The sequence below is a fragment of the Dipodomys merriami genome, unplaced genomic scaffold (assembly GCF_024711535.1).
Source record: "Dipodomys merriami isolate MVZ:Mamm:240054 unplaced genomic scaffold, mDipMer1.0.p SCAF_11, whole genome shotgun sequence".
Taxonomy (NCBI): Eukaryota; Metazoa; Chordata; class Mammalia; order Rodentia; family Heteromyidae; genus Dipodomys; species Dipodomys merriami.
Genome location: NW_027202382.1, coordinates 4,634,400 through 4,662,039, shown reverse-complemented (window position 1 = coordinate 4,662,039; position 27,640 = coordinate 4,634,400). Strand labels below are relative to the sequence as shown.

General features: G+C 37.5%; 1 protein-coding gene across 1 annotated transcript; it reads left to right on the top strand.

The window, feature by feature from the left end:
• Positions 1-278: 278 nt before the first annotated feature.
• Hacd4 (3-hydroxyacyl-CoA dehydratase 4) lies at positions 279-27,640 on the top strand. Its single transcript, XM_070007996.1, has 7 exons — positions 279-363; positions 1,979-2,082; positions 4,291-4,418; positions 14,387-14,499; positions 18,448-18,554; positions 22,214-22,339; positions 27,229-27,640. The coding sequence occupies exons 1-7, from the start codon at positions 326-328 to the stop codon at positions 27,318-27,320; spliced, it is 708 nt and encodes a 235-aa protein (XP_069864097.1). The 5' UTR covers positions 279-325; the 3' UTR covers positions 27,321-27,640.

Sequence of the window (27,640 nt, the reverse complement as noted above, 5' to 3'; positions counted from 1 at the left end):
GTGTGTGTGTCTCAACTCAAATACTAGGAGCCGACAGCTAGCTTGGTAAACCCGGAATGCAGACGTGTTGGGTCGGGGCTGGTAGCGCACACTTGGCGCTCGGGCCAGCTCTTCTAGGGCGGTGCAGCAAGAACTGGGCTCTCCTCTCTCGCCCAAGGCAGAATCTGGGGCTTTTTACTTTGTGTGGTTGTTCGGTTTTGTTGGGTTCTTTTTGGAAATAGCTGAGCGGGGAAAGGCCCCGCCCTTCCGCCCTGGGCCCCAGAGCCGCCCCGCCCACCTGCCCAGCCCCGCGGCGGCCCGGACGCGCCGGAGGTCCCCGCGGCCCATGGGACCCTCGGTGCTGCCCGCCTGGCTGCAGCCCAGGTAGGGCGCTCGTTCCTCTGAGGCCCGAGCGGAAGGGGACGCGAGCTGACCTTCGGGGGTGAGGGGGGCGTTCGGGATCCCCAAATAACAAGCAGGCACCCCGGGGGCGGGGGGGGAGGGCGCGCCGTCCAGCCCTGCGCTCGGCACGCCCTAGAGCTGCTAACAGGTGCGCAGTGCTCTGCTTTTGTCTGTAACCCGAGGAAGAAAGTTCCTCCTGTTCGCCCCTCCGGCCGTTCCCCCGCCCCCACCCCAACTATTTTGGGGATGAGGAAGTGGGAAGTGCCGGCGGCTGGTTGGCCACTTCTTCCCCGCGTGCGCGCGCTCTGCCAGCCCCTCCTGCCCGGGCGCGAGGGGCTCGCGCGGGGACCCGAGCGCTCCGCGCCGCCCCAGCACTGTGCGCACGCGAGCGCCTGCGCACGCCGGTGTGCGCCGCCGAGCCTGGAGAGTCCCACGACGTGGAGGGACTATCTCCTCTCGCTGAACCCGCGAGCAGTTCATGGAATCTGTTGGGTGACCCTAAGAAGCCTTCTGCCTACCCACCCCGGTGGCGTCTGCTCCACAGCAGAGCTCCCCCACCCCGTGTCACCTCACCCACTGGGAGGAGAAGATTCTTTACACCCACAGGGCCAACCTGCCATCCTGTGGAAGCTCCGGGGAGCACTTTACACAACGCTTTTTCTGAATTTCTCCAAAACACCGCAGCTGTCACTCTTGTCTTCGTCATCTCCCCAAGCATACTCACTGCGCAACCCATCTTTAACACCCAGCTTGACTTCCCGTTTTAGAGGGGGCGGGGAGCTGGGCACTCGACTGCTTTCTATGTGCATCTAAGGACAGGCACTGGGCTTCCCTTGCAAAATGTGAGAGAGAATAACCCCATCACAGAATGCCAGGTGTGGCCACGCACTGCGTTATGCACTATTTGGGATCATGGCTGTCATGCCTTCACTCTCATAAGTATCAACCACTTCTTTCTCAGCCTTTACACGCAGCAGGCTGAGTTACTGGAACACATATTAAGTACACCAATCCCTTTGTACCCCTGTTTCCCCTACAAAATAATCAAAACTATCTTTTCAGTTAGATGAGCAAGGTTCCCCGCCCTCCCCATGCCCCCCTCCCCCTCCACTCCTTCCCTATGGGTATTGGCCTGGGCACTGTTTCTGAGCTTTTATTGTCAGCGCTAGTGCTCTACCACCTGGTACACAGCTCTACTTCCATCTTTTTTTTTTTTGGTGGTTAATTGAAGATAAGAGTTGTCCACACTTTGCTGCCCTGCCTGACTTTGAACCACGATTTTCAGATCTCAGCCTGTTGAGTAGCTAGAATTAAAAGTGTGAAGTGCTGGCACCTGGCTTAGAGTTTTATTAAAGATGAAAATGGATATTAAAGAAAGAACTATATTTGATTTTATGCAAACAGCATATTCACTTTAGCAGGTAGTGTGTGCTACCTGTTGCTTCAAAATCTGTTTTGGGGAAAACCAAATAAAAGATGATACAGAATCATTTACTTTTGCTTGCTCATGTCGGCCAGTACAATGAAGGACATATGGACAACATTGAAAGGATAATTATGAAAGGAGTATTTAATGGCATTTTTTTTGTATTTCCAGGTATAGGAAGAGTGCCTATCTCTTCATCTATTACTTAATCCAGTTCTGTGGGCACTCATGGATATTGACAAATATGACAGTCAGATTCTTTTCATTTGGAAAAGGTAAAACTCCAAAATAAGCTTTGATTTTCAGTTTTAAATCCTTGATTTCCTCTAGGCTTGCTTCTATTAATTTTAAGTTTTTATAAAGTTTCCTGAATAGTCACAATGCTTCTTAGCTGCCAGAGTTCTTTTTTATTGCAAAGCCAACACTTTTATGGATGGGGGAGAAGGTAAGATAAGGGGGGAAGACGGGGCTTTTCCCTGAGCAAACAGTTTGTTCTGAAAACATAAATGTGTCTATGAGGTTGTGCCATTTCCCTATCCCTTTTTGGTTCTGCACAAACCCCTAGCAAACATGCTGCATTTTGAGGGTATCTGTAATTTCCTGCATTACATTGTGGTGTGTGTGTGTATGTTTGTGTGTGTGTGTGCGCGCGCACGTGTGCGCGCAGAACCCTCTCCCAGGGTTCCAGGGGGTTTTATTCTCCACATTTAGGGTAACTGCAGCCTACTAGTAAGTGAGTGACAAACTTTACAAGCCCCCAGATTCTGTTAGATGCCCTTACAAAGCAATGTATACATGATACACTTTGTAGATGATTAATTACGTACGTGAAGTTGGCCACTTTACGTAGGTGAAGTTGGCATGGATGGCTTCGGTCATTAGCTTTCCTGTAAAGTAAAAATGCTGTTTCAAATTTTAAAGCATGAATCACTAAATGACTGTCAAAACAACATTCTCTTCTTGTTCTACCCCCACATGAGTAAGTGTCATCACAGTTTACAACTGTTGGGTGACTCAACAATTTGAGCAACTGCTGTTTTCAGCTAAAAACAAACCTAGAAAAAAAACCACCACGCTATTCTCATCAGTTCAAACTTCTGTGTCATAAGGAAATTAATCTGCTTTGGAGGTGTCAGAAATTATTTTAGACTTGTCTTTCTTGCTCCAAATTTACAGAGACGCTCTTGCATTTGTTAGTAACCTCAAAGATATAACCTAAGGCTTGAATTTCAACTATGAGCTTGAGAAATTTCTAACAGAGGAAAACAGAGGCAACAGGAAAAGTTCTTTGCAGGTTTAGGGGGAAATGAAAGTCACTATTTCTAGGCTTTGGAAATTAGCTGAGGCAGGGTGGGCATGTTGGGAATCATTTACAATGCATCCCAAGTCAAGAACTGTCTGAGGTTGCCTTTCCTTTCTGGGGGGGAGGGGATTTGCTTTAGTCAGCCCTGTGTTTATTTCTTAATTATTTTCCTGTTGCTAAAATGACAGTTGCTACTTATTGAAGCAAAACAATGGAATCATATGGAAAAGGGAAATGGAGCATCTCTAAGTAAGATTCAGCATGTTTATAAGTCAGTACACGACTTAGTAGGTAGTTCAGTAGCAATCTACACCCCTGAGCTGTGACACTTGTGCTCTGTCAGTGCTGTGTAACTGATGGTGCTCTGCAATAGCAGATGCAGGGCATAGATGGAGAGCATGTACTCTGTCTCTTGTCAGGAATCAGCCCTGAGAAGCGCACAATGAAAACAGTATCAGTCTTACAGAACTGCTGAGAAGGAAGCCTTGTGCTTGACCATTTATTGTCATAGGACGATAGCAAGGCTGTGAAGACAGCAAAACCATTCCTAGAAGTTTCTAAATATGGTAGAATTTTATTTCAACATGAAAGTAACAAACTTACCGTCTTAGAAGAGTATTTTTTTTCCCTAGGATTTTAGTGTACTTCTAAGGGCAGTATTTCAGTTGCATGTTTTGTACAACAAATTCCAAAAGTCCTGCTGAAAGGCCCAAGTTTAGTGTTTAACACAAATCCAAAGAGCACTAGCCACATATGCATAAGAACCAAGGAGTAGGTACTCTTAGTACTGGGTATCATGCTATTAGTAATGCCATTTCCATAACACTTCTATGAAATCATATTTTTTCCTCTTCTTTGTCATTTTCTTGTCAATGGAAAAGTTGTGCAGAGTGGCTTCTTCAATCTCACCTCTGACTTATTTCCACTTCAAATGGTTTACATTCTGCCTGATTGCTTTAATATGAGAAATGCATTATAATACTATATATTGGGAATACATACTTAAATACATTTAGGCTGCAAAACCTATGTAAATTTTTACTTCCTTTTGGAAGAAAACCAATTAAATTGTACTACAGTAGAAAATGCTTTTGTACATTCTGTTGCATTCTTAATAATTTAGTAGTTGCCTAGATTTGTGATGTGATCTAGTTTTCACTTTTTACATCTATGTTCATAGATTCAATGGTTGACACTTTTTACGCTATTGGACTTGTCATGAGAATTTGCCAATCCATTTCTGTCTTGGAGTTGCTGCACATATATGTTGGCATTGAATCAGACCATCTTCTCCCAAGGTTTCTGCAGGTAGGTTTTGGTCAAATTATCATTATGCTATAATATTATAATTATATGTCTTACAGATTTTCTTGATTTCATGGAATTAAAATACATTCCATGGAAGGATTACTTGATTCTATGACATTGCAATAAGAAGCGCCAACTAGAAATATCTGAGGCAGTGGTATTTGATGATCTATGCACTGCATTTACCCTATTGCAGAAGGAGATTTCATTCCACTTGCTACCTTCAATATGTCATCAGGGATTATAAGACTCTAGAAAGACATAAGATTGAAACCATTCAGACTAGAGTTTGATTCTTGGCTCTTGTACTGACCTCTGTGGAATATAGACCTCCATAACCAGAGGGCAATTGCTAGAAAAAGGACAGACCATACATCATACCATATTTGGCAAAGGGTAGATGATTAAAAAAAAATGAATCCCCCAAAGTTGCTTTTTTCTTCATCTAGAGCATAGAATACACCTCAGCCATTTCTTGTCCATTCTACCTCTTTGGCTGAATTAAAATAAAAGGGAGAGATCATTTATAGTTATCTAGTATAGTATCTAAGCATAAAATTGGGGTCACATAACCAGACTCAATTTCCAGTTTTACCTATACTTTCTGTATGAGTTGAAGCAAGGTGACTAATCATTCAGAAACTGGTTATCTAATGCAATATGGAAATACCATATGCCCTATGGAGTAGCTGAGGACATGGGTGGGATGAATTCTTGGATTCAGTAGGAATATAGTACATGTACCCACTGATGTTATTCAGCACTGCTGTTATTTGTTATTTGTTGCCTCTACCATGCCAGTGTTTGCACGTGCACATACGCATGTGTGTGTGTGTGGGGGGGGTGTGGATGTGTGGGTGGGTGTGCATTTGCGTGCATATGCTCCAGTCCTGGAACTTGAACTTGGGGCCTGGGTACTGTCCCTCAGCTATTTTGCTTAAGACTGGACTGCTACCTTTTGAGTCATAGCTTCACTTCTGCCTTTTTGGTGGTTAGTTGGATATTAGACTCTAATGGACTTTTCTGCCTGGGCTGACTTCAAACCATGATTTTCAGATTTCAGCCTCCTGAATAGCTGGGATTTATAGGCATCAGCCACCAGTGTTTGGAGACAGCATTCTTTTTTAAAAGGCACATTGCAAGAAGAATGAGAGTTGTAGAGACTCAATAGAGAACATAGTTTCTTAAGGCAAGAAAAAGTTTTAAATGGCACTCTTCTTAAGGGGAAAAAAAAGGATTAGAGAATTACCTGAACCCGTGTTTAAAATCTCTAGGATTAGGAATAAATATCTCATGATCAAAACTTTAGCTATCTCTAAAATAAATAAAAAAGTAGATAAATTTGACAAATTTGCATTATAAAATTATTAAATTATCATATTTTGAGCACTTACATCAAACATAGAATGTAAACATACAACAGACATTTTTGTCTAATGAGTATTAGCATAGATACTTCTAATAAAATTTGCTTAAAATACCAGGAAAGGATCTGGGCACCGGTGGCACCACATGTATAATCGTAGCTACTCAGGAGGATGAGATCTGAGGATCACAGTTCAAAGCCACCCCAGTAGGAAAGTCTGTAAGACTTTTTTTTGGGGGGGGGAGTCCGGTCGTGGGGCCTGAACTCTGGGCCTGGGTGCTGTCCCTCAGCTCTTCAGCTCAAGGCTAGCAATCTACCACTTGAGCCACAGCGCCACTTCCGGCTTTTTTCTTTTTGCTTATGTGGTGCTGAGGAATCGAACTCAGGGCCTCAGGCATGCAAGGCAAGCACTCTACCACTGAGCCACCTTCCCAGCCCTAGGACTCTTATCTCTGATAAACTACTCAGAAAAAAACTGGAAGTGGTGCTGTGGCTCAAGTGGTAGAGCACTAACCTCGGGGACAAAGTCCAGGCCCTGAGTTCAAGATCCAGGACCAGCAGAAGAAAAATCAAGAAAGTTTAAAATATGCAAAGATCAGTAAATCCTAAGGAACCCAGTAAAACTTCAGCATTATAAATACTAAAAATAGTTATGGGATATTATTTCCACTAAAAATAATTGTACAAAATGTTTTCATTGTGCTATTACCAACTTGTTTACAATGTACTTCATTCAATTTCACCTGTGTTAATTTTTAAATCACTGGCTCTTTCCCCCATCTTTTGAACAGTTTTTCAAAGGTTTCACTGTGTTACTTTCTCCTTTCCAGCTCTTTTCATCCTCTGATTTCTCCTCCAGAGCATTTTTGTAATCATGTTATATATGTACACACACACATTTTGTCATGTATCACCTTTATTATACTGAAAGATATTTCTTTCATTCCCATTTTCTTCAGAGGCTTTATTATAAAGGTATGTTATATTTTGTCCAAGGATTTTATTTTGCCTCTACTGAGAAGATCATTTGATTTTTATTCTTTTTTTCTTCTGTTTATAGTTGTGAATGTGGAACCATCATTTTATCCCTAGAATGAAACCAATTAAATCATGGTGTGTGATCTTGTTTATATGTTGTTGTATTAATTTGAGAATTTTTTGCAATGATGTTCATCAAGAGAATTGGTGTATAATTTTCTCTCATTGTAGTGTCCTTATTTGGTTTATACAGTACGTTTGGTAGAATTCCTTCCTTTTCTATTTATGTAGACTGGTTTGAGAGTGTTGATCTTATGTCTTCTTTTAGAGATCTTGTAGATTTTGACAGAAAAGCTATGAATTAATAGACTTCTGTTTGTAGGGAAACTCATTGTTATTGCTGCAGTCTCATACCTCTTTATAATTGTAAGTAGTTTATATCCTCTCAAGTCAATTTAGGTCAGTCATATGTGTCTAGAAATTTATTCATCTAGACTTTTCAGTTTTTTCAAATGTAAGTTTTCAAAGTAGTGGCAAATGATATTCAGAATTTCATTGGTATTTGTTCTAAAATCCTCCTTTCTACCTCTAATTAACTTTTCCCTCCTTCTTTTGCTTAGTGTGGCTAAATATTTATCAATCTTGTTTGTTTTTTAAAGAACCAAGTTAGATTCTTTGTTTTTTTTTTATAGTCTCTGTTCCATTGAGTTAGTCTCTGAACTTTACTATTTTTTTGCATATGAAGTTAGGCTTTGGCTTGTTCTAATAAGAGCTCAAGGTATATCTTTGGCTTATTGATTTGGATCTCTGTGATTAATATGTGTTCATAAATATAACCATGCTTATATTACTGCCTTTGCTACACTTCAAAACTTCTGGTACATTATGTTTTCATTTTCATTTGATTCTAGAAATGTTTTTACTCTCTGCCTTATTTCTTTGGAAACTTATCAAGCATTTTCCTATATTCATGTTTTCTGAATATTAGCTGTGATTTTTTTCTAGTTTTATTTGTTGGCTGGTAACATACGTATTATTCTATATATTAATATTTGTTAAAGCTTGCTTTATATCCAAATATCTATTTTGTATGGGCTACCGAGAAGAATGTATATTTTACAGCTATTTGGTAGAATAGTCTGTAGAGGTTTTTATGTCTATTTCCTTTGTAGGAACTGAAGTTTCCATGTTGAAATCTCAACTGTGTGATTGGGGACCTTCTATTAGGATGAAGATATTGAAATATCAAGTGTAAACTAAAGATCAGGTCAATAAAGTATAATATAGTAATATTGTAGTAGTTATTTAGCTAAGGCCCAGGTGGAATTTTCCTTTTAAAAAAAAAACAGAATAAAAGGAGTTATAGGGCTTTCCTAGAAGCAGCATATAATTTGAGAATGAGATTTATTAGTATTTCTGACTTAAAAGGATGATTGTACTTTGAAACAACCAAAATGCATATTGTAAGGTCCACTCTGGAAGTGCAGGCGCTATGCAGATAGCCTCCCCTCTTCCTCTTGGTTAAGTTTCCCCCAGTGACCTCCGTTACCTAGGTAACCGCCACACCTGGAGGCAGTTACCTCCCTTGCTGTGAGGTCATATCCTGGACCCCCCACCCCCACCCCAAGCCTCCCATAGGACTTTGGGAGGATCCCAGGCTCTGACGCCACATCAGCATCAAGTGTGGCCACACCTTTCCCACATCTGGCTGCATCTTCTCTCCGCCCCTGCCCTACTTAAACCCAGGCGGGACATTGGCTGCCCCTTCCGCCATCGTCCCCACCATGCATGGACAGCAGCTGAAATAAACTTCTCTTCCTGCCTATTTAATTAACTTTACATATATAATATCACCATCCAACAATGCTAATCTCAGAAAACAGAATTAACAAGCCAGGTTAAAAGAAAGTTATATTCTATCAAATGGAATTATTTCACTTGGAGTATGATAACCATCCAAAATTTTCTGGTATATTTTAAGGACTTTTTTGAGGGAGGTATAAATTAGTTAATACTAGTTTCATGATGAGGGAATTTTCAGAATTAAAAGTGGTGTTAATCATTGCAGTTTAGTTATTGCTAGTTTAAAAGTGGTGTTAATCATTGCAGTTTAGTTATTGCTAGTTTAATCGTACATATTGTTAAAATGCACCCAGTAAGAATAGTCTTAAGTTTGGAAGAAAACTAATGAGTACTTGGAATATCCTTAGAAAGTATAGACATATTTTATGGTTTACAAAATTACCTTGGTTTGCTTAATAATAGAAATCATTATGTAACACACACCTCAGTACTTGGAGATTCAGGATAGAGTATTTGCTTAAATTTCTAATGACTTATGGAAATGTGCTTGAAGTTAAATAACCCATCCTGATTTGAAAAAAATAATGTGAATATATATTGACAATTTTTATTCAAAGACTACTACAGTTAGTGGAGCACAGATAATTTTTAAATCTTCAGTCTTTCATAGGGATACCAAGTGAGAGATCATGACATTAGAGAGGACAATTTCCATGCTAATTTAGGGCTGATATGTTATTAGTTTTTGATGTATTTTTTTGCTTCCTCATTAATCTCCTTTACTTCAGGTTTTTTATCTTTCTTACATTGCTTTTATTCATTTATTATCATTTATGGTTCTCTAAATAGAAATGGTGTTGCAAAATCTTTCAAAATATATCCTGTCTAAAGTTTCATTTTCTGTCTCCTTCCTTTGAATTCTGTGGACAATTAGAATTCCTTGACTTTGAGGTGACCCTGAGGCCTCTGCTTTAAAATAATGAAACAAAACTTTCAGGTTGTGTAATCATTTTGGTTTTTCAGTTTCCCCATTTTGAAATGAAGAAATATAGCTAGAAGAGCAGCTGAGTTACTTACACCATAATCACAGCTGACTGCAAGCTGTATCTTGAAAAATGGATAGTGTCCAGATGCTTTCAGGAGGCCAAAATCATGTCTACACAATTGCAATGTTATTTTGATATTACCTAGAGGAGATGGCTAAGCTATTTTTTGAGACTAGTCTTCCACAGTAACAAGATAAATAATTCCAACTTTCAGTAAGAATGGATTAGCTAGTTACATGCAATGAACATCACATATAGCAAACACTAGTGTTGTAAAAATAGGTATTTGTGCATTGTTGTGTGCATTATCAAATGTTTTACATTCACAACTTTGACACCAAGAAAAATACCATGAATTCTTAAAATTAGGCACAACTGCTTAAACAATAAAGGAAAAAATAAACAAACATAGAACAATACTCCTTTAATATTAAGTAGATAATTGTTCTTTTACACTTATGGGAGTAAGACAAAATTATTACACAAATGGTTAATTGTAGATTTCTATCCCTGGAGGTAAATACATGCTAATTACATTATGTAAATAAATATAATAATCTCTGGGTATTGTAAAGTTTCTAAATGAGGAAGCTAAAAAAACCATCTAAAATATATGTATTTAAAAATAACATAAATCAAAACTAAGTATCTCTTTAACCCTCTTCACCCAAATCATTTGTTTCTATTACCTTAATAAAAGATGTTAAATGGGGAAACTCATTTATTTTAATCGATTTGTTTTCTTACAAAATGGTAATTCCTAGAAAATGGAAATATTACTGTTTCTGAAATATTGATTTTCGAATAGCTTTGTTCAGACTTCATACGTTCAGAAGCCTACAGAAGAAATTTTTTAAAAATTCATATAAGGGGGCTGGGAAGGTGGGTCAGTGGTAGAGTGCTTGCTTTGCATGCCTGAGGCCCTGGGTTCGATTCCTTAGCACCACATAAGCAAAAAAAGAAAAAAGCCGGAAGTGGCGCTGTGGCTCAAGTGGTAGAGCACTAGCCTTGAGCTGAAGAGCAGAGGGACAGGCCCAGAGTTCAGGCCCCACGACTGGACCCCCCAAAAAAATTCATATAAGATATTTAGGATGTTTCAGTTCAAGGAGAGAGAAAAGAAGCCAAAACTAATATTGTTCCATATCAGATTGAAACACTCCGTAGGAAACTCTTAGAATACTCCATCTGGAGTATAGTTTATGCCATCTTTTGAGAAGTGCTTCCAATGCAAAGATCCTGTTTATAACAATTAAAATGGCTCAACTCTACCTCCTCCTGCAGTATCACCACAAATGCTGCTGCACATGTATTAATTTATACATATATAAAGATTTTTAAACCTATAAATCAAAATACTAAAAATTATTACCTCTAAATAATTGTGTCCACAAAATTCCAAGACCAAATTTCATGAGCCATTTTCTATTTATCAATATCGGTATCACCTCCTATTCTGATGAGGGGAAACAGATACCTGCCAACTAAAAATCACTGCAAAGATTTCACAGTAACAACTCTTAAAGGAACAAATATGAAGGACTTCCCAAAGGAATGTGTTGTATACCAGTTTAAGAAAATAGCTAGGCATCACTTTAATTTACATTATTTTATTTCTGGAAGTCCTTTAGGCTGAACTTGCGGCCTTACACTGGGGAGCAAGTGCTTATTTTCATTCCTAGACTAAATCTCCTGATTTTCCATAAAACCACATAAAATTTTCAGCTAAAATTTGGGTTGAAAATAGACTTGTATCTTTGAGAGAAAAAAAAATGATTAGTGTAGAATTGTAATATTCTCCAAATTTTGAAGGTTCTTGAGAATAAATTGTGCATATAATTCACTCTAGGTAAAATTTTTAGACATTTTCCCCCATTTTTGCATTTGATGTATACAGTTCTTGAGTTTAGAATTCCTACATTTATTATAAAAGTATTTTTATTTTATAGTGACTGTACATATCATCACCATATTTATTTATTCTGTTACACCAAATATTATAAGACCATTCACTAGTAATAGTCATATTCTTATATAATTTGTTAAAATGACAAACAGCTTAGCTTTTCCAAATGTAAAGCTTTAAATGATCGATAAAATTATTGTGAAAATAAAATTTAGAAGTCTTTTCATCAACATTTATTTTGTGTTTAGAATTTTAGAGAGGCTCTTGTTTTAAGGTCTTAATTTTTAAAGAGAAGATCTGCTAAAGAATAGACTGACTGTCAGCTGGGCATGGTGGCGCACATCTGTAATCCTAGCTACTCAAGAAGCTGAGATTTGAGGATGGTGGTTCAAAGCCAGCCTAGGCACGAAAGTCTGTGAGACTCTTATCTCCAATAAACCACCAGAAAACTGGAAGTGGCGCTGTGGCTCGAGTGGTAGAGTGCTTGCCTTGAGCTGAAGAGCTAAGGGATAGCGCCCAGGCCCAGAGTTCAGGACCCAAGACCGACCAAAAAAAAAAAAAAGAAAAAGAAAAAGAAAAAAGAATAGACTGTCATTTTGATGTTAGGTTTGGATTAGTTCACAAAGTAACAAAGGTGAAAAAGTCTTAATGAATAAAGGATTTAGAATCATTGCTTTAAACGTTGATTCTATTCATGGAAGTAGGTCACTTTTACTTACTAAAATGAATGCTTTTGTGAAAGGCACTTAAGTAGTAACAGCACCTTCTCTTCAGGGTAATTATGGAGAAGAAATAAAGTGGTGTATGCTTGGACATCAGCAGAAAGCAAGCAATAGATATTGACTTTTATCTATCTATACCTGTTTCCTTGTTGAATTGCCACTGAATGGTCAAGTCAGTTAAATAACTTTTGTATAGCTAATCAATAAGGTTGACATTTGATAGGTAGGAACCTTCATACATATGTGAGAAAGTGTACTGTTTGGGGCATGGCAATTGATAATTTCTGTACAACTAGGATTCCATCATCAACATGCCACAGACCCTCAGTTACTGACTTTCATCAGAGTGAGTTTCATCATGCTCTATTAGATTTTTCCCCCTCTGTCCTCATCATTTAAAAGGTATCCTTTAAATGTTCTCCCTGTTTTCCAGAAAACAAGAGAATTAGGATACATGTCTACCAATAGTTTGGACACACCAGTTGAATTCTCTGGTTTCCAAATTCCTTATTTGTCTGGAAAGGACCCTACAAATCATTTTATTAAGAGCTGTCTTAGCCAGGTACCAGTGGCTGATGCTTGTAATCCTAGTCACTCAAAAGGCTGGGATTGGAAGATGGTGGTTCAAAGCCAGCCTGGGCAGAAAAGTCCATGAGACTCTTGTCTCCAATTCAACACCAAAAAGCCTGAAATGGAGCTGCTGTGGCTTGTTTGGTAGAACTCCTTATGTAAATATCATTAAGATCTGTCAAGAACTGACCAAAGAAAAACAGCTCTGTAGATAGGGTCTGTAAAATTGACTAAAGTTTGAATCATGTCTTAATTCCCCTTAGCCATGCAAGGGCCCTTTTGACTCACCTCTGTAGTCACGAGCAGGCCTGATATAGCTTTTACACGTGCATTTCTAGTCATGTGGTCCACTGTTGGCAAATCTTGGATTTTTCAACACACATAGACTAGGATTTTGTCATAGATTATCCCAGCATTTTCTCCTTAATCAGCTTTAAAAATGAAGACACTGTTGAAAACTTCATAGAAATTCCTTTATATTTTTCTTTACCACTAGTGTGTACCGTCAATTTCAAGTAAGTTTTTATCATTGAGAACAAAGTAAAATACCCTATTAAATACACAAAATTATAGACTATTTTCTATATGAAACTGTACTTTATGATGCTAATAACTGAAGCTAAGCCAAAAACATGTGAATTATGAATGATTTATAGATGCTATTGACTTAGAACATAGTGTATATATTCCAAGAATGTGTTAAAATCTTTTCATTTTCCACTAGCTTATGAGGATGAAGATCATATTACTCCCTTGGATGGGGGAAGCTATAATGACCAAAATTGAAATTTCCTGGCCTGTCTTTCAAAACCCTTTACATTTCAGTCCAAATACTACAACTTCAGTCTCCAGTCTTCTCTGTAGCTTCCACTCCAACCTCTCAGTGGCTCTTATTCCACTTCAAGGGGTCTGCATTTTCAGACATCTGCCTCTGCTCAGGCTCAGGCAAAAGGGATGTTCTTTCTGATATCCAGTCTACTTGCCAAACTCCCATGCCATATTTCAAGATTCAAGTGAAGTGTTGCTTATCTTCATAAATCTCTCTGCATTCTTTCATCAGGCATCACACATTTCTTCTTTTCCCTATGTTCCCATTCCTAGTATATACTCTACTATTTATTATTATTAATTACTTTACCCATCACTGATAACCTTTCTGGAGTGACAGCCATGATTTTACTATAGATTTTATTATTATTTATTTTATAGTGACTGTACATATCATCACCATGTTTTTCTCATTTGAGTTACACAAATACCTAACGTCAATAACACTCAAATACAAGCTTGCCAACAGAAACAGAAACACTTGTATGTTTCAAAAAGGAAATGTCCTGACTTAGATAAAACATGTTACCATTTTATTTGTTATATAATTTGTAAAGTACAAAAAAAACAGAAAGGAAATTAAATTCACTCATAACCAAGTTCCTTGAGAGATAGTTATTGTTAACAATTTAATGTACCTATTTCCAGCAAAAGACTAGGTTAAAAAGAAGTCTGCCTTTTTTTTTTTTTTTAATTATAGAATTACCTACATGGCCTAACAGCTTATCTTAACTTTGTTGTTTCTTTGTTAGCTCACAGAGAGAATAATTGTCCTTTTTGGGGTGATCACGAGTCAAGAGGAAATTCAAGAGAAATATGTGGTGTGTGTTCTATTCATCTTTTGGAATCTGTTGGATATGGTTAGGTAAGAAAGCAAAAATAATCTCTTAAAACAAGGCCAAAATGCTTTTTGCAATGAAACCAGTAATAGATGCTTACATTCGGTTCCTCTGAATGAAACTCAAAAACATAACCTCTTTTCAATTTATTTTATCTTGATATGGAAATGGATTTTTAGTGCTTTTTTTTAATAGTCATATCAAAGATAATGAAAACCTACCATGGTTTTACAAGAGCAAATCAGTGCCTTCAGGTTTCCAGCACAAGGCTTGGCATAATACCAACTTGGAATAACCCTCACAGCTGCTTGCTAATGAAAGGCATTCCTTACCATTGCTCGACTGCACGTTATTTTAATAAGCAAAGCAGGACTTTTATTGTATCATTGTCAGGATTTACAAAGTTGGTTTCTGTGAGTTCCAGAATATTTTAAACATAAGACTTATGTCTAGGAGTTTGGGGGGTGTACTTCACATCCATTTTAGTATGCAGTCTCAGTGGGTTCAATAATTAAAAAGCCTTTTTGTGGCCCCCATGGGAATTCTTGCTATAGCTAGTACTTTGCAGTGACATGTGTCTGGTCTCTACCAGCAATGGTGTGGGACAGGCCTCCTACTCACACCTTGCATTGCAGAAGTGTCCCTACTGCTACTTGGGCTTTCACAAATAAGCACTGTCTCCCCTACCAGAAAAATCTGGATGTGAATAGGTCACCAAAGTCCTCTATTTTTAAAAGTAAAGTTGTGTCAATTCTGTATTTATTGCATTCTTAATAACTTGGCTGGGTTAAACATGTCTAAATAATGAGTTAATCCCTAGAGAGAATTATAATGAAATTTTTGCTAAATTAAAACGACTATAATTCTTTTTTACATGTAACTTAGTAGTTATTTCTCATTTTAAAAATAGTTTTGTGGACAAAGAGCAAACTTCATGGATTCTTATAGCCCCTGGCTTCCTATTTACAAGACACGGGAGCCTCATTGGGGACCAAAGCTTTCCAATATACTAGAATGTAGGTCTGCCTGATGTTTCTGGTATTGATTCAGTCTCAGATAAACTCAAAAGACTCAGTAGAGAACAAATGATATTTGCTTTGAAAATGGTAAGCAAAGTATCATGGGATTATGTTTGGGTGTAAAGGGTGAAATATATCTAAAGTACTTACTTGCTAAATGATTTAGACAAATCACAGCCTGTTTAAAATACTACAGTTTTGAGCTGGGTGCTGGTGGCCCATACCTGTAATCCTAGTTACTCAGGAGGCTGAGATTTGAGGATTGTGGTTCAAAGCCAGCCCAGGAAGGAAAGTCTATGAGATTCTTATCTCAAGTTAACCACCCAGAAAATCAGAAGTAGCACTGTGGCTCAAGTAGTGGAGTGCTAGCCTTGAGCTGAAGAACCCAGGGACAGCGCCTAAGCCCAGAGTTCAAGCCCTATGACTGACAAAAAGAAAAAAAGAAAAAAAGAAAAATACAACAGTTTTATTGATATAATTTACATTTTAAAATATAAATTTTGTAAGGTTTTATATATTCAGAGAACAACCATTACCTGTTTTTGTCACCCTTAAAAGAAACTGCATACCCATTAGCAGTCACTCAGCATTTCCCTCCTTCCCCCAACTCCTGCTGCCAAACATATGGTGTCTGTACGGATTTTTACCATTTTGGAATATTTCAAATAGATGGGATCATCTGATATGTGATCTTTTATGACTGGTTCTTTTACTTGGCATATATTTTCAAGGTTTGTTCAGTGTTGTAGCATGTTTCAGTATTTCATTTGTGACTGAATAATATTTTATTGTATTGCTGTAACATTTTGTTCCTCAGCTGATGGATAGTTATTTATACCCCTGATGATAGGACTATGGTTATGAACATCCATGCAGAAGCTTTTTGTATGTATATGTATTTTCATTTCTTTTATACCTAGGATTAAAATTCTTGGGCTCCTGTTTTTCAAATTAATTTTCTTCTGTACAATGGGAGGTGTAATTATCTTCTCAACCCTTCTCTAGAATTACTGAAAAAAAAATAGAAAATAGAATTTTCTTAACCCATCAGAGGCATCTGTGAAAAGCTGATAATATGACAGTAATCAAAATGATTCTTTTCTCCTAAGATAAGAAATAAAGCAAAGATGTTCACTCTTTCTATTTCTACTCAGAATTATACTGGAAATGCATATAGGCATCCAGATTGTGACAAAAGAAGTAAAACTCTCTACCAGCAAGCAAAATGATTTTATACTTAAAAAAATAAATATTCTACAACTTTAATGAGGTTGTAGAATACAAGATCACTTTTAAAAATCAGTTGTATTTCTATACATTTGCAAAGAACTATCTAAAAGGAAATTAAGAAAATAATTGTTTATTATCACACCCCAAGAACAATATACTTAGAAATATTTTGAACCAAAGATGTGAATAACTTTTATAATAGAAATTACAAAAGTTATAAAATAGTTAAAGATCCTAACAAATGTAAAGACTTCCCACACTGATTGAGGACTTAGTATTATTAAGGTGATAATACTTTGAAATTGAGCTATAGATTTAGTGAAATGCCTATTAGAATCCCAGCTGGCTTCCATGAAGAAACTGAAAACTCACATCAAAACTCAAGGTACTCAGAAGAGTCAGAACAATCTTGGTAAGACTGTTAGAGGACTCATACTTCTCAATTTCAAAACTTCCTACAAAAGCAATAATAATCATGAGTGTGGATCATAATTTAACTAATAGTCCAAAGATAAACATTTATTTGGACATTAACTTTTGAGAAAATAATAGTTGCAAATTTTTATGGCTTTGGATTAGGTAATATATTCTTAGCCACGATACCAAAACCACAAGCACTAAAAGAAACATAGCTAAATTAGACTTCATCTAAAGTATCTTTCAACATATGTGAAAAAGCTCTTACTCTGTTTTATCTTTCTAATAAAAGGAGAGAGAAAAACAAGATCATTTTTACTTAAGTTAGTAAAAATGAAAAAGTTAGCTAATGCACCACATATATTATATGCAGTTAGTATATATTATATTCAGTGGTACACCAATATAGTAACAGTTTTGGAAGAATACATAAGGAACTGGCATTGACCCCTGTCTCTGAGGAGTAGAATTAGGTTGTTAGATTTACTTTTCTCCAGGCATCTTTTCAAGGTTTGAGTAGTTGTTGTCTTGTTTTACAATGTAAACATATTGTCCATACACAGCGTTCTCAAAGTACAGTTTGCAGCCATGGTGTCAGTCTCACTTGGAGCGTATTAGTAATAAAAATTCTCGGCACAGCATCAAGCTCACTGAATCAAACTTCTGGGGGTGAGAGTTCCCAAAGTTAAAGCGATTTGTGCTGTAACAAGCTATCTGTGTGATTCTGATGTGTGCTCAGCCTAAGGACTCTGTCCTACTAAAATAAGACATAGATACTTTGTCTACCACTTTGTACTGGTCGACATAAAGCTACCTACTAACCCCATCCCATCTTCCAAAGTCAGTTCTTCTAATTAATCATACAAATTGGTACAACTACAGCTAAAAAAGGGATGGCAAGAAAGAATTTAGAAGTCATATTTCTAGAAATTCATTGCTAAAATGTTTACAAGTAGGTTTGTCTTTCAAAAAGAAACTTAGCTATTGCTGCATAAAATGTGCTTAGCTTCTTAATGAAATACAAGTCACTAAGGGAACTTGTAAGGACAATCTTTTGGGAGCAGGTCAGAGTTAAAATTTTGCTCTGTTCAGTTGTATAATCATCTATGATTCACCTCATGGGATAAGCCAGAGTGACGTGGTTTCCTCTGCGCAACAATTTTACCTCTTCTCTTGCTTAAATTATGTGAAATAAAGCATGTAACTCATGTATTTCCAGATTTACTTTTATATAGTAATATGTTTTTGTCTTTTCCTGTTTCTCAGCCATCCAAAGCAAATGTTTATAAATGTCCTATCTCCTTCCAGGTACACTTACAGCATGTTATCAGTCATAGGAACATCTTATGCCGTCTTGACATGGCTCAGTCAAACATTGTGGATGCCAATTTACCCTCTGTGTGTTCTTGCTGAAGGTAAGAATGCTGTGTCATATTCCTGACTGACAAAAGCCATTTAGTTATAATAAGCCGTTAATATTTTTTGATGATTAAATGGCTACTTTTTTCACTTACTATATCTTTCCTGGTCTATTTCCTCTTGCTGCAAATAAGGAAAGCATTGAAAAGCAAAGTTGAAAAGGAAAGCAGTTCTGCACAATAGACAAAATATTAGATAAGAAATGAGGATATCAGAATTCTGATGCTTGACTTCATTAATTTATGAATTTTGGGTAACTTCACATCTGAGTCTGTTTACTCACCAAACAGGGATTTAATATTTAGAGTCTATGTTTTTATTAAAATGCATAGAAACTTGGTTCTGTCTGGCTAGGATCTCCTTCTCACTTACCATCTCCTATGCTTCCTACCTCTACCAAATGATAAATTAGATCGGCACTGATTTGTCACTTTCAGAGGGAGGAAGCTTTCTCTGACTTCTCAAAAAAATTAATTCTGTCTGGAACAGCATCATGGATTACTGTTTTATAAGTCCTATCTCAACTGTAAGTAGACACATGTATGATTTTTTGGTTATGTCCATTTTCATGACTAGATTTTAAGCTTTATGAGGGTATGTATGTTTCTTTACTTCTTTCCTTTCTCTTATACATCAGTACATATGCTCAATAAAACCCAGATGCCTTACTTACTGTGATATGAAGTAGGTTAATTACCTCTTAAGTAGAAATCTAGGGCTTAAAATTAAGTAATTGAAATCATTACTTTCAAAGGACTTGACGATTCATGGAGAATATATGCTTCCTTCTGGAGTGGCTTTAGCAGAACATAGGTAACTTGGTAGAAGTCATAATTAAATATTTTGAAATGTAAGTCACAGAATAATAAAAAGCATGCTAGTATAACTGAGGGATACATAAGGAAACATATAAATGATGTTAGCATTGCCAATAATCATAAAATACATAAAGATGCATATAAAATAAAACCAAATGTGTTCTATCTACTAACAACCAGGTAAAAGAAGCTTAATTTACAATAAATCGTGTTAGAGAGAATTTTAAATCTTATTTTGTTTTCAAAATAATTATTCAATTTGGGGGCAGGATAACCTAGGAAACCTAGAGAATAACCTTCTGAAAAAAAAGAAATTGTTCATTCTTTTATTTTTTTTTATTGTGAAAATACTGTACAGAGAGGTCACAATTACATGGGCAACATGAGTACATTTCTTATCAAGCATTGTAGCCTCCTCCTTTGTTTCCCCTTTCCATCCCTTCCCATCCTCCCCCCGCCCCCCACCATGTAATTGTTCATTCTTTAAAAATGAAATTGCTTACTCAATAAAACATGTATAAATTTTATACCATTGTATCATATGAAAATATGACAATGTATAAAGGAAAATGTGTTGGCAAATGATACAAATTCAGTTAGAATTTATTGATGAAGACATTTTTGCGATCTATTATACTACATAATAATATATTACATATGCTATACTAACTAGTAAATAAGGTGTAGTTCAAAATAGCGAACAGAGTAACTTTCAAATGTCTCACTACAAAAAAGTAAGAGATGCGTTGGGAGCCAGTGCTCATGCCTATAATCCTTGCTACTTAAGTATGTATCAGGAGAGTCACAGCTTGAGGTTGGCCTTGGCAAAAAGCTCATCTGAACAGAAAAGGCATAGTGGCTCACTTTGCATCCCAACTATGGCACAAAGAGTAAATAGAAGTATTTTGGCCCAGGTGGTCCAGGCAAAAGTGGGACTTTTATCTTAACAATAAACAAGGCAGGAGGGATGAAGGTATAGCTCCAGAGAGCTAGCCTTGTACGTGTTAAGCCCTGGGTTCAGACCCCAGTACCACCTCCCTCCCCCAAAAAAGTTTTGTGAAGAAATGTTAGTTTAATTATTGTGCATCATTGTACGTAAATATTCAAACTTCACATTGTGTCCCATAAATGCATACATTATGGTTTGTTGATTAAAATTGTACTTATAAATTTTATAAAGATTATATAAAGGAATGGGTAAAATTAGTGCTGATTCCCTTCCTAAAAACAATGTTGAAAAAGTACAAAGGAGACCTTTCTGTTCTTGTTATTTCATTATTCTAAACTTCTATCTAGTAAAGTATGGGTTTATATAGTTTTCATATTCATATTCCCTTCCTAAAAACAATGTTGAAAAAGTACAAAGGAGACCTTTCTGTTCTTGTTATTTCATTATTCTAAACTTCTATCTAGTAAAGTATGGGTTTATATGGTTTTCATATTTATATTTCATTTATTAAGTTCATAAATTCATTCTTGTTATTACAAAGTAAAGTATATACAGAGACTTTCTAGCCTGCATGACATGACAAAACATCAATAATTCTGGGTGATAGAATATGAGTAGTTTTTATTTGACCTTTTATTTCTATTACTTAAAGTGTCTCAGAGCATAAAAATATGGAGTTAAGAAAACCCACTTAATGCGCGTGTGTGTGGTGGGGCAGTCTTGGGGATTGAATTTAAGGTTTGGGTGCTGTTCCTGAGGTTTTTTTTTGGTCAAGGATATAACTATCATTTGAACCACAGCTCCATTTCTTGCTTTTTGGTTGTTCATTGGAGATGACAGTCTCATAGATTTTCCTGCCTGGGATGATTTCAAACTGTGATCCTCAGATTTCAGACTACTGAGTAGCTAGAATTATAGGCATTATAGAATTATAGAGTCATTGGTGCCCAGCTTCCACTTAATTTTGATAACTCCAATAATAACATTTCATTTAAATAACTGTTTTCCATTGGACAAATGTATGACTAAAATAAAGTTTATATAAGTCACCAAAATCAACAAATTAACTCGTAAAATGTTAGAGACTTGGGTACAACCCTTATTAATCTTAGATGTCAGGTTTTGCCTAGTGGCACTCATACCCAGCCAAGTTCTAACAGTTTTTAGAACTGATTTGTAATAATTTTAGACTCACAATAAATTATAAAACAGTAATCATTCTTCTGTATCATTTACCCAAATTATCCTAAAAATAATTTTGAGGAAATGCCACCAAAGAAATCTACCCATGGGATATGGTTCTGTGGAACCTGCATCTTTCTGTCTGACATGAACTTCTCCCTCAGCATTTTTCATGGAGTCGCTGAGCATTTTTGTTTTGTGCTTCTGGAGCTAAGGAAGAGGAAGAGTTTCCAAGGCTAGTTAGGTTGAGAAAATGTTGACCAATACTGGTGTTTCTTCTTTGCAGAATTTGGAATGTATAATGTGATGAACATGTGTTATGCAACTGTAAGAGAAGAACATATGCAGCATTTTCCATATTTTTTGCTTGTTACCAGTGTTTGTGGCGAAGGGGGTTGTGTGTGGCAAAGGGGACAGATGTATTTCGGTTATCATTTTAAGAAGCAATGTAAAGTCTTTCCATGTCAGCATAATAATGTATACAAAGGACAAAAATTCAGTCAGTCACACTGCTGGAAAAGCATCACCAACTTAGTCATTTAGTAGATTTCGATGTCAAAAAAGCAGCTTTCACTAAAGGAGTCAGCAATCATCACAAACCTGTCATTGTCAACCTCAAAATATTCTTCATTATGGAGACAGGTCTATACATCCTTGTGACAAGTTAAGGAGAGAAGTCCTTATGATACTTTCTTTCTTTAAACAGCATTTGCCATCTATCAGTCACTACCATATTTTGAATCATTCAGCACTTACTCTGCCAAGCTGCCCTTTGACTTACCCATCTACTTCCCATATGTGCTGAAGCTGTATCTCATGATGCTCTTCATAGGTGAGTGGTTGGCTTGTTTTTATATTGTTCCTATTCTTTGGGTTCATACTGCCATCTACCTTGATAAGACAGGTTGGTAAACCTTGGGAAAGAAAAAAAGAAAGCCTGACACGATGACTAGACTGTGCCATTAAAGCACCTGGAAGTTCTAATGTTTTTTGCCCACTATTACAAGCTCAAATATATCACTATTTTAAAGTAAGAATGAGAACAGTTTTACTAGCAGAAAAATAACTGTATTATGTATGAAATACAGAGATCTTAACCCTAGACACTGCTATGGACAGACAAAAAAAAATGTCAAATTGAATAGGAATGGCTATTTCTGTGTTTTTGTGTTTTGTTTCCTGTTTGGCCTCTTATGCTAATACTTCCTAGCAGGCAAATAGAGTAGGCTAAAGAATCAATTAAAACTGTATGAAGCTGAATGCTAGTGATTGATACTTATAATGCTAGCTATTCAGGAGGCTGAGAGCTGAAGGATCGCAGTTGGAAGCCATCTGTGGCAGAAAAGTCTGTGAGACTCTTATCTTTAAAATAACCAGTAAGAAGTTGGGCTGGAATGGCTCGAGTGATAGAGCACCATCTGAGTGAGCAAGCTGAGTACACATGAGGACCTCAGTTCAAATCCCAGTACTCCTCCCTCCCCGTCACAAAAACTAGTGGAATGAAAATTTATAGTTTGGTGGGTTGCTCCTCTACCAAGAAAACCCAGGCAGGTGTATAGCTGCATTTTTAAGTGTGTATGTGTGTGTGTGAATACTGGAAATCAGCAGAGAGAAACGGAAACCTTGGAAGGCTCAGAGACCCAGGACAATAGAATACCAGAAACAAAATATTCAGGTACTTGGCACCCAGGCTTCATAGCTGGAGGGAAGGAAGAGTCTCCATTTATAGGGTAAAAGTCGAAGATAGTCACAGCTAATTCTGTCAGTGTGCATGCAGACAATCCTCACCACTGAGTGATTCAGTCTTTACAGGCTTGAAGCCCATTTGGACAAGTAATCTGAAGTCTCACCTTGCTTTGGAAAGGATGTTACAATCACCTCTCAGTAAACCCCTTGGAGTGCTTAAAGTCAGGAGCCACATAGAGAAGGCCTGTTTTCTGAATTCAGACTGAGCTAGTGATCAGAAGCCCCTTCATATTCTTGTCTCTGGGACCTCACAGACATTCTAGTGCACTGGCCTACCAGAGGGCCGCCTCACAAACCAAACAGAATTGAGAGTGGGGGAAGGCAGTAGGGTGACTCGGAATCAAACCTGTTAGGTTTTGTCTTCTGGGATGAGGGAGCTGGCTCATTCCAAGAAGATTCATGTAAGTGCCAGGAAAGAGTAATCAACTCTATTGTTTCTACCATCTCTCCCCACAGGGTTATGCATGGCTGCCTGCCATTAACAGGGTAAGGAAAGAATTAGGTGGTTCCACTGCTGCTTTGCCCAAAGAGACATGTAGGGGCAGCTTTCAGCAATTCTGGGGGCTTCAGTTGCTACTCTAGCCTCCAAGAAATCCCAGAGAAAAACTGCCAGACGCTAGGCACATGCTGTTCTCACTAGCTCCAACAAGCCTATCAGCTGAAGGAGTCAAGAAAGAGAAAAACCTTGGCCCTTACCCCTGGTGTGTGAACAGTCAAGGAAGACTACAGGAGGATTTTGCCTGTATCTACCATTGCTCACCTCTACTTGCTCCCTGATGGGCATTACAAATGAAAGAACAACATTGGCTGTTGCCTACTCCATCCTCAATGCACAAGGCTAATAGGGTGCAGCACTCCCAGTAGCACCAAAGGGTCACCCCAATTCCTGCAGTTCCTACTGCTTTCTGCTCCACACTTCATCTGACCATGCACTACTGTCAGGACCAGATTTGAGTGCCATAGTGGGGATGCTGTGGTTTCTGGTACTGCCTCTCCCCATGAAGCACCTGGATCCATACCACTATCTGGATGGAGGAAAAGTACTGCAGGCTCTTTTTTTTTTTTTGTCAGTTGTAGGGCTTGAATTCTGGGCCTGGGTGCTGTCCCTAAGCTCTTCAGCTCAAGGCGAGCACCCTACCTCTTGAGCTATAGCACCACTTCTGGTTTTCTGGTGGTTAACTGGAAATAAGAGCCTAATGGACTTTCCTGCCTCAGCTGGCTTTGAACCATGATCCTCGGATCTCAGTCTCCTGATTAGCTAGGATTACAGGTATGAGCCATTGGTGCCTGGCTTTCAGGCTCTTTATGACTACTGCTGCAGCCAGTGCTGGAAACCCTTCAAGAGATGCAGCTACCATCAACCTACCCTTAAGAAATCCCCATCACTTGACAGAGGCCAACACATCCACTGTAGGCATGCAATGTGTAGCCTACCACACCTGCCTAAATTGCTAACGTGTCCCTCCCAACTCTTACATGGCCTTCAGAGACAATGGTTCTCTTAAATTCTGACAAGGTATACATTGTGCTCATACTCATAAATCAGAGCTAAAGAAGCTAAAGAGAACATATAGTACATATCCAGTTGGAAATAAAGTTAATGTCACATAGCAAACTTTGGCAAGACACATTTACAGGAGAAAGTTTCTTACTATGAAGATCATTCCATAAAGGTAGAAGAGATAGTCATATCCATGAGGTAGATAATAATATAATAACACAAGTAATATAGGAACCCAAGAAAATAGGGAAAAAAGGAAAGTAGTATGACATGTTTAAAGGATCACAACTCTCTAGCATCAATTTCCGGTGAATGAAAGAATGATTTTTAAAATCTCAGAAATCTAAGAGAATATAGATAACTGAAATTAGAAAGACAATGCAGAAAATAAAAATCTAAAAAAGAAAAGATTTTGAAAATGAACCAAAGAGAAAACGTGGATATCAACAGCTCAATAATTTAAATAAAATTTAATCTGAAAGCCTCAACAACAGACAGGATGAAGTAGAAGAAAGAATATCTAAGTCTAAAGATGGGTCTGTTGAAACTTCCCATTCAGACAGAATAAGACAAGACAGAATAAAGAACGCATGCAAAATCTTTGAGAATTGTTAAAACATTTTCATCAGTGAACTATCAGAAGGCAAGGAACTTAAAAACACACACACACACACACACACACACACACACACACACACACACACACACACACACACACACACACACACACAACAGAAGTACAGAAAATCCATGATTTTTTTTCTTTTCTTTTGCTGGTTGTGGTGCTTGCACTTGGCATGGGGGCACTGCTCCTGAGTCTGTTTGTGCTCAAGGCTAGTGCTCTACTACTTGAGCCACAGCATCACCTCTGTTCCCTGATTTTAGGAATGGCATAGACATCTATATACACAAGGTTTATAGAACCCCCAAAAGATAAATCTTCACAACAACATATTAAAGTCACACTGTTAAAAATACAAGACAAAGAAATAATTTTAAAATACTCCAAGAGAAAATCCTAAGTCATATTTAAGGGCCACTTCACCAGACTAAGAGCAGATTTCTCAGAAGAAACCAGTGTCCATTCACATCACTCTTATTCGATATAGTATCAGTAGCTACACACAGAAAAATTAGACAAGACAAAGAAATAAAGGGGTGGACCATATCCCCCTTGTTCCATCCTTCCCGTCAACTATCATCCTTCACAAAATCACTAGGATTTATGATTCTACTTGAAGGTAAAATTCAGGTAACTTAGCTGGGCACCGGTGGCTCACGCCTGTAATCCTAGCTACTCAGGAGGCTGAGAGCTGAGGATTGTGGTTCAAAGCCAGCTGGGGAAGGAAAGTCCATGAGACTCTTATCTCCAATTAAAAAAAAAAAAAAAAAAAAACCACTACAAAACCGGAAGTGGCGCTGTGGCTCAAGCAATAGAGCGCTGGCCTTGAGCTGAAGAGCGCAGGGACAGTGCCCAAGCCGAGTTCAAGCCCCAGGACTGACAAAAAAAAAAAAAAAAAAAATTCAGGTAACCTTTCATTTTAAGTTTCCACATGTAAGAGAGATCATACAATATGCTGTATGTACACATGGATTGAATCCTACAATATGTGTAATTAATACATATTAACAAAAATTAAAAAGTAAGAAGAATGCATCCACAGAAAACCTAAGATTAAAGAGTAAAGCTATGTTGGCAAAGATAAAAAAATTTAAGCCAAGCACAGTGACTCATGGTTATAATTCCAACTGCTTGGTAGATGGATATTGTGGTTCAAGAATTGTGGTTCAAGGCTAGCCCCGCAAAAAGTGAACAAGACCTTATCTCAAACAACAAGCTTGAATATGCTGGTTCACCCTGTAATTCTAGGTATGTGGGAGGCAGAGGTAGAAGGATCATGGCCTGAAAAGAATGATACTCTATCTGAAAAATAAAGTAAAGAAGAATGGCTGAAGTGGAAGAACACTTGCCTAGCAAAGACAAAGTCCTGAATTTAAACTGAAGTACTATAAAATGTTTAACTAAATGTTCTGTGTAGGATAATTTTAATATATTACACTTGAAAAAATGTAAATAGATGATTTTCTAATAAATTGGCAGAAAGACCTCTATAATTTAATTTTATTCCTGCTCTCACCTTCACAAATCCTCAAGATAAAGATTATCTCTAAAATGCAACAGATTTCAAACATAAGAACAACACATACAGAATAAAAACCAAGTGTGAAACGTTAGAGGTGGTGAAGACAGTTACCTCAAAGAAACCAAAGAATTCCTATATTAAGCTTAGGATAAACGAGTTTGATTTACTTCCTTTTCTGGATACAATCTGGTCAGTTCTTTGGGTCTCTCTTGTCAATGTCCCATCTTTAGAATTCTGGCAGCACTCTGACTACTTTATGGAATTATTTTCCCCCCATGGATACGCTTAACTCAACCTTACTTATTGTTGCCACTTTCTTCTCCACTTTAGGTATGTATTTTACCTACAATCATCTTTACTCAGAAAGAAGAGATATCCTTAGAGTCTTTTCCATTAAAAAGAAGATACGATACACAGCATAGTTATGTGATGGAAGAAAGGAGATTTGTGGATTCAGCTGCAACAAATGCATCATGGGAAATACTGTGGTGGCAAAATATCTAGTATTTGACAAAAAGTGATGACATGGCTTAATTGTACATATCACCCAATCCCCTTAACCAGTATGGCAGCAGTCAAGTCTCTCATCATATTTTCAAAACATTCTGTATAATGTTCATCACCTAATCTGTGGATTTTCTACAAGTTACACTTACATTGTGTGAAGTTTGATTATTTTTCCTGTAAGGTCAATGAGAAATAGAATATACTGGAATAAATTTAATTAAATTGAGAAGCAAAA

Bases quoted from the DNA above. Each gene is read 5' to 3' on its own strand.
- Hacd4 (XM_070007996.1), top strand. From the start codon at position 326: ATGGGACCCTCGGTGCTGCCCGCCTGGCTGCAGCCCAG. The intron at 14,500-18,447 runs GTAAGAAAGCAA...ATCTCCTTCCAG, and splicing joins AATCTGTTGGATATGGTTAG to GTACACTTACAGCATGTTAT. The intron at 22,340-27,228 runs GTGAGTGGTTGG...TCTCCACTTTAG, and splicing joins TCTCATGATGCTCTTCATAG to GTATGTATTTTACCTACAAT.